We start from the raw sequence: 16,373 nt of genomic DNA, 5'->3' as shown, positions 1-16,373 counted from the left end.
TCAAATCACCTCCCTGTTCTCCTTCCCAGGCACAGAGGTAAGTCTGACGTGAGTAAAAATGGGTGCAATAATTTCCCATTTCCAGTCACCATTCACCTGACTGGCATGAATTTTCAAATTTCATGAATAGAGGCTTGGCAACTACATCAGCCAATTCCCTCAGAACTCTGGGATGCATCTTGTCAGGTGCCAGACTTAACGTACATTCAGGTTCCTCAGGTGGTCACGTACCCAATCTTCTCTTAGAGTGGGAGGGACTTTGCTCCCCTACTCCCTGCCTTGAGAGGTGTGGGAAGAAAGATTGTCAGTGAAGACTGAGACAAACCAATTTTTAAGTACCTCAGCCTTTTCCTAGTTTGTTATTACCAGTTTGCCAGTTGTGTTGTCAGAGGAGTATACTTTCTTTGACCTCCTTTTTCTGGCTGACATAAATTTAGAAGCCCTTCTTATTCTCTCCCTTGCCAACTTCAGTCCCAGTCATGCCTGGGCCTTTTTGACCCTATCTCTACACAACCAGGCAGAATTCCTATTCCTGTATTCAAATAAAATACAACAATAGTGGAGTAGTTTGTCTTGGATCTTTTGGACCACCAGTACAAATATAGTAGGCAAGCAGATAATGAGGTTCAAATGTACTAGATAAGCATATAAAAAGTTGTGTATATGCTTTAGTGACTAGCCCATTACATTTTAGAGGCCATAAAACTATTCTTACAAAAGTTTCAAGCAATTTGTACATTTTTTTTGTCATATAGGGATCAGTTATATGTTGCCATTATATGTTGCCAAAATATTGTAATACCTACATCATATCATCATCATTTGATATATATGCACTGGAGTCAAAAAACAGAAGAAAATACTTAATACCTTGACAAGTTCTATCTATTTCATCTTACTTGTTTTTTGCAACTCATCTATTTGAAGGCAAAATTAAAATGATACAAACCAAAAGTCTGCAAAAATAAGAAGCTTCTTCAGCATGACACAGTCTAATAAAGATGTTTTATGGTTTTTCTTTTCCTTTTGATAAAATATTCCATAATGAGTTTACTTAAAAAGAAAAAAAACAAGAATCTTTGAAGTGTGGCATGAATTTTTCACAGCAAAACAGGTGTGGAATTATCTGGAAAATCAGGGTCAGCACAGCTTGAAAAAAGGTCTCCATCCCTCTGTTTGCCCAGCAAAAGACATGAGAAGATACTGTAAGGGAGGTATCCCTCGTTGCTTCTCCTGGAAGGAAGTGCCAAGTTGAAAGAAAGAAATATGCTCTCTGCTTCTGCGATAGCTGGGTGACAGAGGTTTTTCTCCTGGCAAAGGGCAAAATGGAGGGACACGGTTGTAGCTCAGTGGCTGTAGTGCCTCAATCCTTCCTTATGGAGAAGCTCTGTGCTAACTCTGGGAAATCTTCCCCATTGAAATCAGCATTGGAGCATAGCATCTTTTGTGTAAGAAAGTGGAATACAGATCATGTCATATTTTTAAGTGGAAGCCTGAGTGCTTTTCTCTCATGTATGTGTGCTGCCTTGATTTTATTGTTCCTGCTGGATAGTGGTCTCTATTTAGTTGAGTTAGCTTTGTTATAAACATGGGGGTTTAAGAGCTCTCTGACTAATGATCTCACAATTAGGTACTGCAGTGTCACGATACAGCTCCAAAATAGAAAGCAGAGGAACAGCATGTGACTGTCCACTCTGCCTTTCCAGCAAGGCTTCTGCTAGCAGCAAACAACAGCTGCAGACAAAAATAGAAGGTGATAAGCAACTAGAATCTTTAGTTAAATATAGAAGTCATTCTCCATGACAGTAAGGAGTCCAGAGCAACAATGAAGTCTCTCCGATTCCTTAGCGCCGAAGCATTCGTGTCAAATGAAGAGTTTGCCAGGAAGAGTCTCAGCGCTGTTGCCCATAATCTTTTTCCTCTTCTTTTTAAAGCCAGCTATCTACTGGAGCAAGGGAAAGTGATTCATGACTTGGTAGAGAACTGGCCACTTGTTGACTTTAACATGGGAAAACTTTTGGGAGCTACTGTGGACTACCAGGAAGACTTGAGCCATAGAACATGCTCAGTGTGCTTGGAAAGCTGTCTAACAGGGCTTAGAGACTATGTGCTGAATAATTTTTCTCCCTACAGGAAAAGGTTGAAAGTGGTTGACCTGACAGGTATAAAAGATGTTGAAGTTCAGTTTTGTGAGTGCAAGAAGACAATGGGCAGGTGGGCCAGGACACAGCTGCTCTCCAAGCTTTGTTTAGAATTGGTGGTTTACCTGCAACAAGCACAGTGCAATCCAGGTACATTTGAAATCAGTATTGATGTGCTAATTGACTTGTTTGTTACAGAGAGGAACTATGAGCTGGTCGTGGAGGCCCTGTTGAAGAAATGCTGTTGTCCACTGAAGATCTGCTGTGTAGCATTCAGATCTGACAACCTGACCTTGCAGAAATTCTTCTACATCATAAAACTCGCTGATCCCTCTTTGTTGCGCAAACTGGAAATAGTTCACAATGTTCGCTTGGAAATGGAACACTTGGAAATACTCTTCAACAGTATTCACTTCCCTCTATTGATGTCCTTGACCTTGCCAGCACGAACATTTAATGTGCAGAGGTTCACAGCTACAGATGAACAGATGCTTACTAATATTGGAGAAAAGATGGGTGAAATGACACAGCTCACTGAGCTGTGTATGTCATTTTCTATACTCACAGGAAGAATACAGAAACTGCTCAGGTAATTTGGTCATCCTGCTTTCAGTCAGACTGTAAAGAACAGCACTTTGTGCCACCAGCAAGCTGCGAATCTCTGGGAATAAGGGGAGTGAGTGTATCTCGGAGGGTGTGTGGGAAGGGGCAGCAGGAAGCAGGAAAGGTTATTTGTTGGGGAGAATTGGCAGCCAATATATACCTAATGCACTTCAAAGAACAGACTGTTTTATTAGTCTTCCAGAACCTATCTGGTGAGAATATGCTTTTGCCTACCACATAAAAGAGTGGTACTCAGACAATTTTTATATTAGCTTATGTATTAAGCAGCTTGCATTGGCTTTGGTGCAAGACCTGAGTCATATACCAAATATTTTTTAGAGTCTCTAGTGAATTTTTGTCCTCTAAGAAAGACACAGTAAATATACTAGGATTCCACAGATATTGTATTTTTAGGTGGGCAGGGGAATAGTAGACTTTGATTTGAGACTTTGATTTCAGTTGTTTGTCGTGTCCTTTGATGTCAAGGCAAGAGAGATCTGATGCTCTTCTGTACTGCAAATTAAGCTGATACATAAATATTCATTATGAAATCCTGTGAAAAACTGGCAATTCTCAAAAAGATAACAAACTGCCAGTGAGCAGTGTTCATACTGGAACAGAAAATACAATTAACTGCATGCTTTTCAGAGCATCTAATAAAAAAGGCAGACAAAAGTTTCATCCAGACAAATCACCTTAGTCTAAAATTTCTCCCATACAAGGAGTAATTTTATTTAAAATTTATGAGTGGCATACTGCTTATATCAACAGAAATAAATTGCAAGTTTCTAACTTTGATCCAGCTGAGCTCTGTAACAGAAGTCTCACTAAGACTTAGTATGTATGAAAGGGATCTCTTGATTTTCATTTATCAGAACTATTTTATATTCAACTAAAATATCTGAGAATAATCTCACTTATACTTCTTCCAACCTTCTTTATCAGAAGATCTTTCTGCAACTGCAGAATGCTACAAAGTGTAAACCTTTCAGGCATTTAAAAACAGCAAACCCTGTCCCCCCCAGAAACAAAAGCAGATGTTTTGTTACAATACTGATTGGCTTTCATCTTGGAATTAGTCCTTCCTTCATGGAAATTATCTAAATCTCTGGAATTAAGACAGTTTTCTACAAGAAGCAGCCACCAATGCCTTTATGGTAGTAATGATCTGCTATTAATTCAGCAAGTCATAGACACTTGACAACATAAAACTGGTTACAAAATAGATACGTAGAAAGTTTAATCCTCATTAAAATAGCACAACAGTCACATAAAGAAGAAGCTAAGTCACGGAACTGAGTCCAGAAGGAAAATATACTTGTTATTTTTGGCACATGCTTCTGTTTCTCAAGAGAGGTAAGAAAAAATAATGAATGTGGTAGATGGCTACACTCATAATATGTATAGTTGCATGTAATTTTGTAAATGTAGCTTTACAATGTTTTATGCAATAAAACTGTTTTCCCTTTAATTCTGCAGCCCACTAAAAACTCCACTGAAGATGCTGGATGTTTCTAACTGCTCACTGAACCATGCTGATATGGCCTATTTAGCCAATAGCTTCCATGCTAATCACTTAGAAGCCCTGGACTTGAGTGGTCATGATATACCTGAACTTTACCCATCAACATTCTTTAAGCTGCTCAGCCATTCCTCTTCAGTGCTCAGGAGTCTTACCCTGGAGGACTGTAACATCCAAGATACTCATGTCAACATGTTGATTTTAGGTTTAAGCCCTTGCCAGAAATTACATGAGTTTAAGTTTGTGGGAAACCCACTGTCATCCCAAGCACTTAAACACCTTTTCACATTTCTCTGTGAATTGCCAATGCTGAAAAATGTGGAGTTTCCAGTTCCAAGGGACTGCTACCCTATTGGCATCACCTACCCCATTGATGATGCCAGTGTTTGCAGATTTGATCACCAAAAATATGAAAGTGTAGCAGAGGATCTTAACCTCATTTTACTCCAAGCAAATAGGGAGGATGTGAAGGCTTCAACACCACTCTTTGGGAGTTATGATGCAGCTGTTCAGGAGACGAACAACGAACTGGGAGCTTACTTGATCAAGTCCTTCAAAGAGACTTTAGAAAAGTTCACTACTTCTTTTAACAAAATGAGTTAAAGTTGTAACATAGTGGTGATGATAATGCTCTGTCAAATCAGAAGTTAATTTAATTTTTCCTAGAACCGCACCTTCAATCATCAGTCATGAATTTTCTTTAATTTTTCAGCTGAATTTATTATTGTTTGAATAGCCTCTGATCACCTGAGGTATTGTAACTTATGATATATTTATTGCATGCACCTTACAAAGCACTACATGCTCAGAAGAGGGGAGGACACTTAATAGCTTATTATTTTATACAAAAGAACGTTGTTTCTCAGTATAGCAATAAGTATTTAAGCTTGGCTGATTTCTTACGCAGGTTCCTCTGGGTTTGGCAATGAGGCTTGCAGCCCTGCAAAAAAGACAGGAAACTCCTTTCTCAAGTCCAGCAGGATGTCCCAAAGGTTGTGCACATATCCTTACCTGTGGCTCCTGAAATTAATTTTTTTTTGCCCTGGGCCTTCTGAATTCACCAATCTGTGTTTTATCCAGTACACTCCCAATAGTGGGGGACATGTAACAGCCTCCATGTCCCTGTGCCTCTCTTTCTTGTGCAGAGGAAGGAATAATAAACACAATTTGTCTAATATATTGTGCTGGTGAGGAGTAAAATTCCATACCAAGGAGGTAGCAAACCAAGTGGTTGGCTGATAGGAGAGGATCCCACCCCAGAAATATAAAGCAGCCTCTGAGGAGTCTCCTGGTGCTCTTGCAATGTGTATTTTAGAATGGTAGACCAGGACGGTGCTGCACAGCCATGCTTGTCACGTTAGCTGGTAAGTGCCTCAAGCCACTCCCTTCATGGAATCAACTTCTTGGCTGGCAGAATGTACCCCACTGCTTTCAGGTGCTTTAAAGAAAGTCTAGGACAGTGGTAATGCTGAAAAAAGAAGAGTGTTGAAAACACACATTAAAAAAAAAAAGAATCTAATGTCAGTTTAAAAAATGTGGAAAAGGGACAAGGCTGGTTGCTCAGTAACTAGAAGTTCATCTGTGTACAACACTGCCTTCTTCTGTCAGGACTATGTGTTCTGCTACAGACTTGCAACCAGTGTCAGGAAGAATCACGTTTATTTGTCAAGCTCCAGTGTGAGAAAAGTATTAGAGTGACAGAGTAAACAGAATCCCAGACTTCACATATGCTGTGTTGGAGCATAGGTTAAGGGGTTAACAGGATGTCAGGATACAGAAGTAGGGCCACAAAACACACATCTGAAGAGTACTATAATGGGGGATGAATGGTAAAGAACTGTCATAGTCTACTTAGCTTCTCACCTGTAAAACTAGAGACCTGGTTAGCTTCTAGGTAATCAACAAATAAGAAAAAAAAAAGAAGCTCAGGTTAATACCCACTACTCTGCCATTAAATGCAATTTACCAGTTCATGAAAACTTGATCAAACAGCACTGAAAGTGAATGTTGCAGCAGCAGTTAACGTGTCATTGCAGTATTAAAGATCATTATTAAGATAACAAGGACAATTTATTTGAAATAATACTGGACTTCATCATCTGAGGGTAAGGAAAATTTCTTCCTTTAAGCAGTGCTGGTTTGTCAAGCTTTCTGTTTATCCACAATAAGAATATGCAAGCAACTGCTAACCTAATTTACAAAAAAAGAAACCCAAAAGAAAACAAAACAAAAAATTAGTGGGCTGAGTACCAAGCAAAGCTTGCAGGTTCCAGAGTGCATTTAAATGATTTTTTTGTTGTTTCCTTATGTTCATCCTTCTAACATGTTTTATTGATTAAACATATGATGGTAAAATTGAAAGTGAATGAACATGACCTGTTTATGTTTACAGATCACTTAAAAAAAAAAAAAAAGTAATCTAAGTTGTCAAGCATCTGTGATTCAGAAAATGCCAGAGTTGGGTTCCACATGGCCTTGCATATATTTGGACAGAATTCCACATACTCCTTTGTTCTTGCCTCTACCTTTTCCTCCCTCTGACCTTGCCATTCTTTTCATCCTAGAGTTGACCCATGACTTCTCAGCCAGACCTAAGTAATTTGAATTTTGCTATGCAAATTATCTACTCCTTTGGGATGAGTAGTGGCACTTCCTCTTGCTGGGAGAGGACACTCTTTGTACTGTAGCTGCAAATGTGTAGTGATTCCTCCACCTCCATCCTAACAGGTTGTACCTGGAGGTGAAGGTTGGCCGTTTTGGAACATACTGTGTTACAACAGCCAGTCCCTGCCTTTTTCAGTACACACAAAACAGACAGCTCTTATTTCAGAATATTTAGATACCTTACAACGTCTGCTGTCTATGCAGCTTTCTCTGCTTTCTCCTTGCTTAAGGTCAGTCATGGTCCACTCTTTTATTTTATTTCCTCCTTTTTCTGCAGCCCACAAACTCTTGCCCATCTTCCATTTTCAGTCTCCCATCTATATGCAGGGTCCTGGGCCAGGAGAAGTATGTAGAGACCATAGCTTTTGTTTTAGTGCCAAGTTAGAGGATCACCACTATATCTATGTCAAATATTCCCTTTGAGTCTGCAGTATGGAGAGTCTGCAGAAGTGGTGTCCATGCAGCACTTCATGTAGTGTAGCAGTGAATGACTAACAAACAGTTGGAGCACACAAATCCACGTGCAGAAAGGTTTTGGATCCTCTTCCTGGGAAACCAGCTGTTCTGCAGAAACACGCACACATGTTTAAAGTTTTGTGATCTTCTAAAATGCATTTTGCTGGAATTGAAGCAGAAGTCTTATTGTCTACATTTGCATGTTAAAATTTCATTGCAAGAAATACAGTATATAGAATGCATAACCCATGTATCAGTACTTTGAATACTGTTGAATCCAAAAGGCCAAACTGCTAATACATGAGAACTATTTTGTTGATACCAAACTCTATTTCCCTTAGAAATTCTCAAGATAAATGCCACATTTTGGGCAAGGAGGGATTTGTACACTTTTGGAATGGAATCAGATATTCTTTAAGTCACATAGTTGCCAACTCTAGAGCCAACTTTAGCGCTTTAGCTCTTAGATATCCCATCTTTGTCTCTTTGTTTTCTTTCTTAATTATGGTTGTTACTGTTGGTTTTAAATGCAGGTCAAACTAGCATTTTGGTGTTGGCCTGACTTCCTGCAACAAGGATTTGTGCCATCTTTCAGAAGAGTTCCTGCATCTCTTTTGCCCTAGTAGTTCTGATTATGGTTTGGGCCTACTCTTTCTTCCTTTTTCCAAAGTGCAGAGCTGTGGGACTTGGAATTCTGCTATTAGAGAAGAAGGACTAATGCTACAATGACCTAAACATATAAAGTTACCTTCTACTTTGCAAATACAGACAGATACTGACTGAATCCTGCCTTGTGTCCCCTGTCTTCCTGTATGTGACTACTGTCAGCTTCACTGGGTTCAGAACTGAGTGGATTCAAGTCCATTTGTCCTGTCTATCCAGAAAACTGTCTAAAGCCTTAACAACATACCACCTTGGGGTAGAGACAGTCTTCTAGGCTCCAGTTAAGTCTGCCCAGCAGGACAGGAGTTGCCACAACACCAAAACCACACAGATGTCAATGGAGTGGAGATGTCTGTGTTGTGAACAAAGGTGTATTTAATACCCTGCTACAACATCTGCTCATGGTGTTCCTTTAAGTGTCTGAAGATGAACACTTGAACTCCCTTGAGGTTTATTTGCAAAAGACTCAGAAGAGATGCATGTAGAAAAAATACATTGAAAAAAATCAGGATAAAACCAACACCATTCTCACCATATTCAAGCAAATGTTCTAAACACAAAACACAATAGTGAGTATCATAAAGAAGCTAAAAGCTGACTTCTTGTTTGAATAAAAAGAAAAAAACTGCTAAACTTGTATTTATTCACCATACTTAATTTGATCCACATTTTATTCACCAAATTGTTTTTTTTATTTATTAGCATGTTTTCATTTCCTTAATTGAGACATACATTATTCAGCAGCAGTTGCTTCTAAATCTTTCTCTGTTGCAGAGTGAGAATTGCCAGAAGAGCTTTCTGCTGTTGCAATTGCTAAGCTCCCCTATTCAGTAACTGTGCATAGACCAACTTCAGTTAAATACTTAGTACATAGGATATAATTATTCTACTTTGACAAACTTTATGAAACTGAAGAATAGGTAAGAAATCTCTATATACTGCACCAGTTATTTTCCTGATTTGGTCTACCAATTTGTGACCACAGAATTTGAAATTGAAGGACAGACCTTTGCTACTTCTGATCTCTTCATAACTCAGCATATTATGTTTCGGCCACACAAAGAGCAGCTGAAAGAAGCAGTGGGAAAAAAAGATGACAGTCAGATTTTTACTGTGGAAGAAGCAGCACAGCAGCTATGTGCTTGGAGATTGCTACCTGAACAACATAGAAGCCTATTAATAGAAAAAGGCAAATAAACACAACTGTTGCAAGAAAGTTGTCATTAATGAAACTGAAACAAGCTTCTTGATATAATCCTACACCTTCAAATTAATATTCTTTCGATCAAAAGTTGAGAGCTACAAGTCAATTCTTCTGAAAAAGTATGAGCTTTACTTACAAAACTCTTCTCTCTCTCCTTAAAACGTGCATCAGTCAACAATGGAGCAGGACTGTATGAACTACTCTTGCAAAGAAACAAGGGAAGGAGTTGCTGCTTATCTCCATACTGCTTTCTAGTAAAAATACACTGTGAAAATTGTTGTATATACGATAATAATTTATGATGGAAATTTAAATCCTGTTTCAATGAATGTGTGGCCAAATGTCCAGATCTGCCTCTGTTTAATCCCAAAAGCTACAATTGTAAGCATTATTTTCTAATTCTTTTTTTTTAATAGTCTTATACTTAAACAAAGGGGACCCCTGGTGGTCTAGTGGTTAGGATGCAGCACTCTCACCGCTGTGGTCCGGGTTCCATTCCTGGTCAGGGAAACTCCCCTGGGCAGATGGAGCTCGTCAGCCCTGTAAGGCCATCCATCTAAGAGAAGGTCACTCTAAACAAACCTACGTCCTGAGGACCTCACTGCCACTGTCCAAGCTCGCTCAGCCCCAGCAGATGAACCTTAGGATTAAAGGGTGGGCTCAGCTCAGCGCACACTGTGTCTCACCTAAAAAATCCACTGCGCAGGTTCGAAGGGTAAAGACCTTTCCCAAATCTTCATTCGTGAAGACTGACCATACACACCTAGACAAAGTAGATTTAGTTTTGAAGAAAAAACCACTTCCTATTGAATTAGTCCAGAAAATTTTGCAAAGTGATTATATAGAGCTTTTAATGGATAAAGGTCTAGTTACAAAGGCCTTGGCAGTTGTTACTTTTGCCTTTCGGCAGTAAAGGAACATAATCAGAGTTATGGAAATATTTTCCACCTCTGGAGATGGACTTATTAACCTTGAGCAGCTTAACTTTGAACTAACAAAACTTCTGTCAATTTTTATGGGCTACGCATGTGCTATGCCTGAGCTTAGCATCTTACTTCTAGTATATACTCAATTACTCACAGGAAATGGGTCTGAACCTGTAGTATTTCCCTCGAGAAAGCTGTTAGTGGCTGCCACTTTTAATGTAAATTTATAAAGAAAAATAATATTGACAGGTTTTTTTCAAGTTTTTCAACAATTTCACTGCATTCATTTCAGAAAAAGCCAAGAAATTGTTGCACGAAATGAGCAATAAAAAGCTCAGTGCAGGTGGATGCATCATTCCATGCAGATCCATGACGTTACTGACAAAACCACACCAAATGTTTTGACTCTTTATGGTAACAAAAACAACTTTCAAACATGCTCTAAATGTGAACTCAAGTATTTTTTTAATCTTTTGCTGGCTTCCTGCCAGCCATGGGAGTCCTGGTTTGCAGCTTGCAATGCAAACAACAAAAATTGGGTCAATTTGCTGCTGGAGAAGGTGAGGAGCAAGCACTGGGGCAGGGGAAAAAGGGGAATAAGCTCAAAGGAAAGACATTAAGGAGTTCACAGTAGCAAAAAGCCAGCCCCACAAAGTGTCCCACATAATTTTGTGTTTATCTGCAGCCAGCAACATACTGTGACTAAACTTGGGGTTTTTATCCTGCACAGGGAACAGCAAACAGATCTTTCATGCCAAAAACCTCTGTGGGAAACAGGTAACCCAGTTTTGCAAGAATTTGTCCAGCTGCAGCTGGATGGAGAGGATAAAAGGCCCCCACAAGGGGGGCTCACACAGACACACCTGCAGGAACATTGTAGCTTTGAGGATTTTGGAATATTTCAACTATGAAACAGCAATACTGAAGATAAATCCATACCGTAACAGAGACCCAAACTGCATCCCAACTCAATGCTACATCCAAAACCCAACAAATTCTGAGTTGTGGTCTCTGCTTCTTTGCTAAAAACAGAAAACAGGATAGATATGTAAATCCATGACAAGCTGGGTGTCATCAGCTACTGCCTGCATCATGGTTCTCTCTTCCCATAAAAAGCCTAAAAAGCTAAACCCATAAAAATGTTACATCTTCCTTGTAGGAACAGGGAATATGGAGTAAATTACAGTCAAGGGGATTCTGAGACCAATCAGACCTAATCTGTGTCTGGTAGATGATATCAAGAAAATGCAATGAAATAACCAATAATAATAATAATAATAATAATAATAATAATAATAAATGATACTATGCAGACAGCCTGCAGATGCTTAGTGAACCAGGGCATTTACCTTGACACTGCAGGAGTGTCTCCAAAAAGGGGCTTTTGCATGCGACTCAGTCACTTTGGGTCACAAACAGGTGAAGGGAAAATTTGCTTTAGTTAGTTATCAAATGGGTAAAGATGCCATCTCACCTGCAGAAAACTGAGGAAAATGGTCCTTGGGCTCTGTATCAGAATGGAAGTCTTAATTCCCTGATTACTCAGGGAAATTAACTTTCTGCAAAAGCAAAGAGGAACCCGGGAGGAGCCATGTTTGAGGGCTGCTCATGCTGGGACAGGTGAGCAGCGCTGGTCTGACAACTCTGGACAGCACAGACCTCCAGTTTTTACCAGTCAGGTACAGAGCGGCCAAAACCAGCAAAATTCTTCCCTGTTTGTCTTCTCTGACAGGCCAGGGCCAGGAGGATCACCTCAAGAGATGAACAACGGCTCAGTCTCCATAGCAATTACTCACTCTACCAATAGCATCACCAAGATCACCGATGTGCTGCAACAGGGATGGCTCCAGAGATTGTTGGGCATGTGACATTATTTTGCTCATGAATTTTGGCAGAAAATGTCAAAATCCAAACCCATTTCTAATCCTGCTGAGGATCAACATGGTGTTTCTTCTTCACCTATGCTAACTTTAGCTTTTAATTAATCAACAAGTCATAATAAACTCAGCGAAGGCAACATAATTAGCTAGCCATAGTCTGGCAGCTCATTTCTTCTTCTGCAGGTCACAGGGAATTCAGAGACAAGTTTTAGTACCTCCATGATGGAAAATGCAAGTGAAATGGGACTGAGGTTAAACACTAAGCCACTCACAATATTTAAAGCTCTGTGTTTTGATATTAATATATCAATTGCTGGTGGGAGAGTGGGAAAAGGAGGCTAAAAGGTAAAAAATAAAAAGCTGATGCTCAGAGTTCGGTGGTTTGTTGGGAAATATGGAGCTCCACACCAAGATAGCTATAAAAAGTTAAGAGTGTGGTAACACTCTTGCTTGTGCTGCCTATCTGCCCAGTTTTGAAGTAAAATATTGCACTGTACTACTAGATGAAATTTAGCTACTTCTGGGAAAAAAATCCTCATTCAAAGGGTGTATTTTGAGTATTTCTCCTTCCTATAGAGAATTAATTTAGCTTTAAGACTCCCACATTGTGAAAAACTAAGCATAAAGAAATGCTGAGTCACAAACTGTTTCCTCCAGGCTCTCACTCACACTACACTAGACTTGATTTCTAGCCTTCAGACTCTTACTCAAGAGATACCCAAGTGTAAGTTCTAGCTTCCATGCTGTTACTCAGGATATACCACACAGTCTGTGCACTTCTGCACGGTTAGGAAGAGATCAGACAAGCACATTGCTTAAAATGTCACATATTAAGGCTCTGAAATAAGGAACACTTGACTTTGAGATGGGATGGGATAAGAATTTATATCCAAATAAAATCAGGAGGCTGCTGTGTGTTAACACCAGTTCACTGCTCTTCCTTCTCACTTCCCTCTAATGCTTTTATAAAAAAGGGAAAAAAAGCAATGACTTAGAGACACCAATTCAGTGCTGTTCCAGTAGCTATGTCAGTCTGTGTTCTAATCAGAAGACTGCAGGAGCTCAGAGATGGATTGTGGTGGATGCTGGGATTTGGATGACAGTAAACTAAAAATCAACTGATTATTTACTTAATGTCTTAAAAATTACTAAAAAGTTGATTACTGTGAAATACTATCTGCCTGGGTATTGAGAAGCATCATTCACTTGTTATTCTGAAGTTAAGCAGCAAATGGTGTTGGATAACCATCAGGGTAGAAGTATCCTGTCACCTTATCTCTCGCTCTAGGATTAATGAGCAGAATAGAAAGTGGAATAATAAACAATAGTAGCAATAATAAAACAAAAAATCAGCACTATTAGTTTAAATGCAAAGAATTCACAGCTAAAAAGCAAAATAGATGTAAACAAAGAGTTACCACAGATGTCAGGGGATGAGGAAACAGCCCCAAAATGCCATGATTACAACAGTCACCCTGAGCACAACAGAACTAGTGGGGTGTTCCTCAGCACGGCACCTGAACGTGGCACAGGCAGCTCCCATGTGTGCCACAGCAACCCTGTTTAAGAGTACGACTTCTGTCACACAGGATGAGTCCACATCGATATTGAGTCCTGTTGCACTGAACCTGGAGGGGGGGGGGATCAAACTCCAGAGGCTCCTGCACTTTAGTTTCCCTTTGGGTCAAATTAACCTTTAACACGTTCAACTACTGCTCTTCAACAAAATAAAGTTTATGGTGACAAAAAGCACATTCAGACATTTAGATACTGAAATGACACCAAGGCAGGTGGGATAAATGGGATTACCACAGCCAATGGAGGGAAAAACACATTAAAAGGAGAGCTTGTTCACTGGGTTTGAATTATGAAATAACTCCGGAGCCCACAAATACCAAATCCACAGAAACCAAATCCAATGCCCTAAGTCATCAGTGCAAAAAGGCAAAACCAAAACACGATGTAATTACTAAATAAGTGTGAAATTGAGCTGTGAGTGGCAAATGAAAACTAGAAAAGAATTGGAAGAGCAACAAGCTGTGGTTTATTCACCTGATGTATTTTTAACGGACCGAGGAAGCACTCGATGCCGTCACACATCAAACGGTGGCCATTTGGTACCAAAACCCGCCTCAGTTAATTTTACCAGCAGCCGATCCCCCCCCTTCCCGCCAAGGTTCTCACCCCTCGACAAATGGGTGCCGACGGGGTGAACTCGCTGTAACAGGCTGGACCTCACGTTTGTGGTTTCACAGAAAGGCGAGCCGGGCAGGACAAGGCGCTGCCTGAACGGCCGGGCTGCGGGACGGCTCAGGACCAGGCAACAAGGGCGGCCGGGATGCTGCCCGGGGGCGGCATCGGGACGGCCCTCACGGAATGCCACAACCCCGCCCCACTTCTTTACGGACACTACGGCCCTTCCGTGCCCCGGGGCTGGGGTCGGCCCACTCGTTTACAAAGCCCCCGCACCTCATTTACACACCTCCTCTCAAACCTGGCCTAAACCACCTGTTTCTGTCTCAAATTTGAGGGTGAAGGGAGGGGGGGACACACGACTCTTGGGGCTGGTAGGGTGACATTGAACCCCTCCAGTCAGAGATGTCCAACCAGGAAGGCACCTTGGTGTTTGGGGCGGGTCTCACTCTCTCATTAGAGTATAGGGTTTTCTAGCAACTAGAAGCTGTGTCAAATAAGCAATTAAATGCAATTTTCAGTGATTTTATGTGGAACATCATGATCAAGGCTACAGAAATCCCAATTTCCACTTTTTAAGAGTGATTTTTAAAACATGCTTTTAAATAAGAACTCTCAGTGCCTTCTGGTGGACAGGAAGGACCAGGCTGTATGAAACCCCGAATCCATGTGCTGAGCGATGAGCTCCGATCCTTGGCAGTCTTCTGCAATGCTGTGAGCACTGTTTCCCTGAAACAGAGCCACATTACAAAAAAGCCCTAGGCAGCAATTTCCACCTCCAAAATTTCCCACATCTCCCATCCCAGCCCTGGGGCAGCCCTCAGATTATTACAGGGTGGGTGAAAACACTTCAACCCTGTTTCTTAGCTTGATTTTTTTGCTCAACAACAAGTCTCCATTCCATGTGCAGCCTACTTCCCCAAGAAAGCCTCGTTCCCCTGTGCTGCCTCAGTCATGTTCATCTCTGAAGCTTCCTTCTGGGGAGAAGCCTTTGTCCATCTTTGGAAGTTCCTTCCTGTAAGCAGCCGCCATTCCCTGTGGGAACCTCCTTCCCCTTGCAAGGCTCCTTGTGCTGTGGTGCCTGAGTCCCTGTGTGAAGTGTCTGTCATCTGTGATGCCAGTGTCCCTCAGTGTTGGCAGGGTCCCTGTGTGGAGTATCCTTCCTCTGTGGTGTCAGAGTCCATCTGTGAACCTCCTTCTCCACTGAAGCCTCCTTGATGTGTTTTGGTTGAGTGCCCATGAATCCTCCTTCCAGTAACGAGCCTCCTTTCCTATAGAAGCTTCTTCTCCTGTGATGACAGAATCATTTGACACTGAGTTAGTGGCAGAGGTTGTACTTGTCCAGTGATGCCTGCTTGTCCAGTGAAGTCTCCTTCCCTTGTAAAGATTGCTTCTCTTTGTAAGCCTCTTTCCTTGGGAATGTCAGAGTCCTCTTATTCGCCGGAGTCCCTTTGTGAAACCTCTCTCCCTCCTGAAAGCAGAATCGATCTGTGGACCCTACGTCCAGTCTCGAGCATCTTTGTCCCTCTGTGAAGTCTCATTCCTCAGTCATCCCAGAGTGCCTGTGAGAGTGGCCTTTTCTAGTGAAGCCTCCTTGCACTGTGAAGGCAGAGTCTCCATGAAAAGCCCCCTTCCTCTGATCTCCAGTGTTTGTTATGCCGGAGTCCGTCTGTGACACTTCCTTGTAGGGAGAAGCCTTTGTCCATCTGTGGAGGTTCCTTCCTGTAAGAGGCCTCCAATGTCTGTGGGAGCCTCGCAGCTCTTGAAAGGCTTTTATCCCTGTGGTGCCTCCATGCCTATGTGAAACGTCCATCATCTGTGGTGCCAGAGTCCCTCAGTGTTGGCAGGGTCACTGTGTGGAGAATCTTTTGTCTGTGATGTGCGAGTCCATCTGTGAAGGTTTCTTCACGTGTTTTGGGTAAGTCTGAAGCCTCTCTGCAGTGATGAGCGTCTTTTCCTATAGAACCTATTTCTCCTGTGATACCAGAATCACTTGGCAGTGATTTTCTGGCAGAGGTTCACTCTTCCTGTGAAGCCTGCTTGTCTAGTGAAGCATTCTTCCCCTGTGAAAATTCATTCCATTTTGAAGCCTCTTTCCTCAGTGATACTTGAGTTCCCTTA

At 41.2% G+C, this 16,373-nt stretch overlaps 1 protein-coding gene across 2 annotated transcripts; it reads left to right on the top strand.

Moving 5' to 3' along the window:
• Positions 1 to 1,825: 1,825 nt before the first annotated feature.
• Positions 1,826 to 8,150, top strand: LRRC14B (leucine rich repeat containing 14B). Of its 2 annotated transcripts, XR_003530817.1 has the most exons (3): positions 1,826 to 2,730; positions 4,224 to 5,630; positions 7,920 to 8,150. XR_003530817.1 is itself a non-coding variant. In XM_027662807.1 (2 exons), the coding sequence occupies exons 1-2, from the start codon at positions 1,826 to 1,828 to the stop codon at positions 4,867 to 4,869; spliced, it is 1,551 nt and encodes a 516-aa protein (XP_027518608.1). In that variant the 3' UTR covers positions 4,870 to 7,202. The 2 variants fall into 2 exon arrangements, 1 of the variants encoding a protein (XP_027518608.1); XM_027662807.1 differs by lacking the exon at positions 7,920 to 8,150 and having other exon boundaries at positions 4,224 to 7,202.
• The last annotated feature ends 8,223 nt before the right edge of the window (positions 8,151 to 16,373 follow it).

This window comes from Corapipo altera, unplaced genomic scaffold (genome assembly GCF_003945725.1).
Source record: "Corapipo altera isolate COAL_440 unplaced genomic scaffold, ASM394572v1 359, whole genome shotgun sequence".
Taxonomy (NCBI): domain Eukaryota; kingdom Metazoa; phylum Chordata; class Aves; order Passeriformes; family Pipridae; genus Corapipo; species Corapipo altera.
Note: the sequence above shows the minus strand (reverse complement) of the source record. Positions and strands in the feature narration are given on the sequence as shown.